Source organism: Penaeus monodon, chromosome 30 (assembly GCF_015228065.2).
Source record: "Penaeus monodon isolate SGIC_2016 chromosome 30, NSTDA_Pmon_1, whole genome shotgun sequence".
Classification (NCBI taxonomy): domain Eukaryota; kingdom Metazoa; phylum Arthropoda; class Malacostraca; order Decapoda; family Penaeidae; genus Penaeus; species Penaeus monodon.
This window is the reverse complement of record NC_051415.1, coordinates 6,117,454-6,118,267: the sequence shown is the minus strand read 5'-3', so window position 1 is coordinate 6,118,267 and position 814 is coordinate 6,117,454. Positions and strand designations below refer to the sequence as shown.

The 814-nt window shown below is 58.4% G+C and overlaps 1 protein-coding gene across 1 annotated transcript in view; it reads left to right on the top strand.

Annotated features, from left to right (window-relative positions):
* LOC119592333 (CD109 antigen-like) overlaps positions 1 to 814 on the top strand; it is a 56,360-nt gene that overhangs the window by 25,982 nt on the left and 29,564 nt on the right. Inside the window, exon 5 of the mRNA XM_037941160.1 lies at positions 36 to 193. Within this exon, the coding sequence (XP_037797088.1) occupies positions 36 to 193 (158 nt within the window). The remainder of the gene's footprint in view (positions 1 to 35; positions 194 to 814) is intronic.

The window sequence follows — 814 nt, the reverse complement described above, 5'->3', positions numbered from 1 at the left end:
ATCTAATATTCCTCAACCACCTTCTCCTTCTGCAGCGGACGTCGAGGTGGAACTCGAAGTCTCGTCCTTGAGGCTGGACGCGGAACTGAAGGATTCCTCGGGATCGCGTTCTTACGCCTCCTTAGTCAGCGTCGCCCACCATTCGCCCAAGGGAAGGCATCTCCAGGTGACTACGAGCACGAGGAATCCTAAGGTAAGAGTGGGGGAAGGGCGTGGGGAGGGGCAGGAGGAAGGGAGGGAAGGGGGGAGGGGATATGGGGAGGGAGGAGGGGCAGGAGGAAGTGCATGGGGAGGGGGAAGGAGGAGGGGATATGGGGAGGGGGGAGGGGAAGGAAGTGAGGAAGGGAGGAGGGGATGGGAAGGGAAGGTGGGAGGTAGGGAAGGGGAGGAGGGGAATGTGGAAGGAGGGGGAGGTTGAAGGGATGGGAGGAGGGGAGGAGAGACGGAGGAGGGGACGAGGGAAGAGGAAGGTGGGATGGAGGAGGGGAAGTTGGGAAGAAGGGAGGAAGGGGAGAAGAGAAAGATGATGGCGGGAGAGGGGAATACGATACAAGAAAGCCCAAAGGTGAGAGGGGAAGAGAGGAGGGAATGGGAGGGGGAGAGGGGAGGAGGGAGAGATGAGAGGAGGGGGGGAGGGGATAGGAAGGTGGGATGAGAGGAGGGTGGGAGGATGGGAGGAAGGATAGATGGGAAGAAAGAAAGAAAGAAAGGAGGAAAGGGTGGGAAGATGAGAGGAAGAGGGAGTTGTGCGAGGGGGGGGGGAGTCGGGGGAAACGGGAGGATGTTTTTTAAATCTTACAAGTTTTTTTTTTTT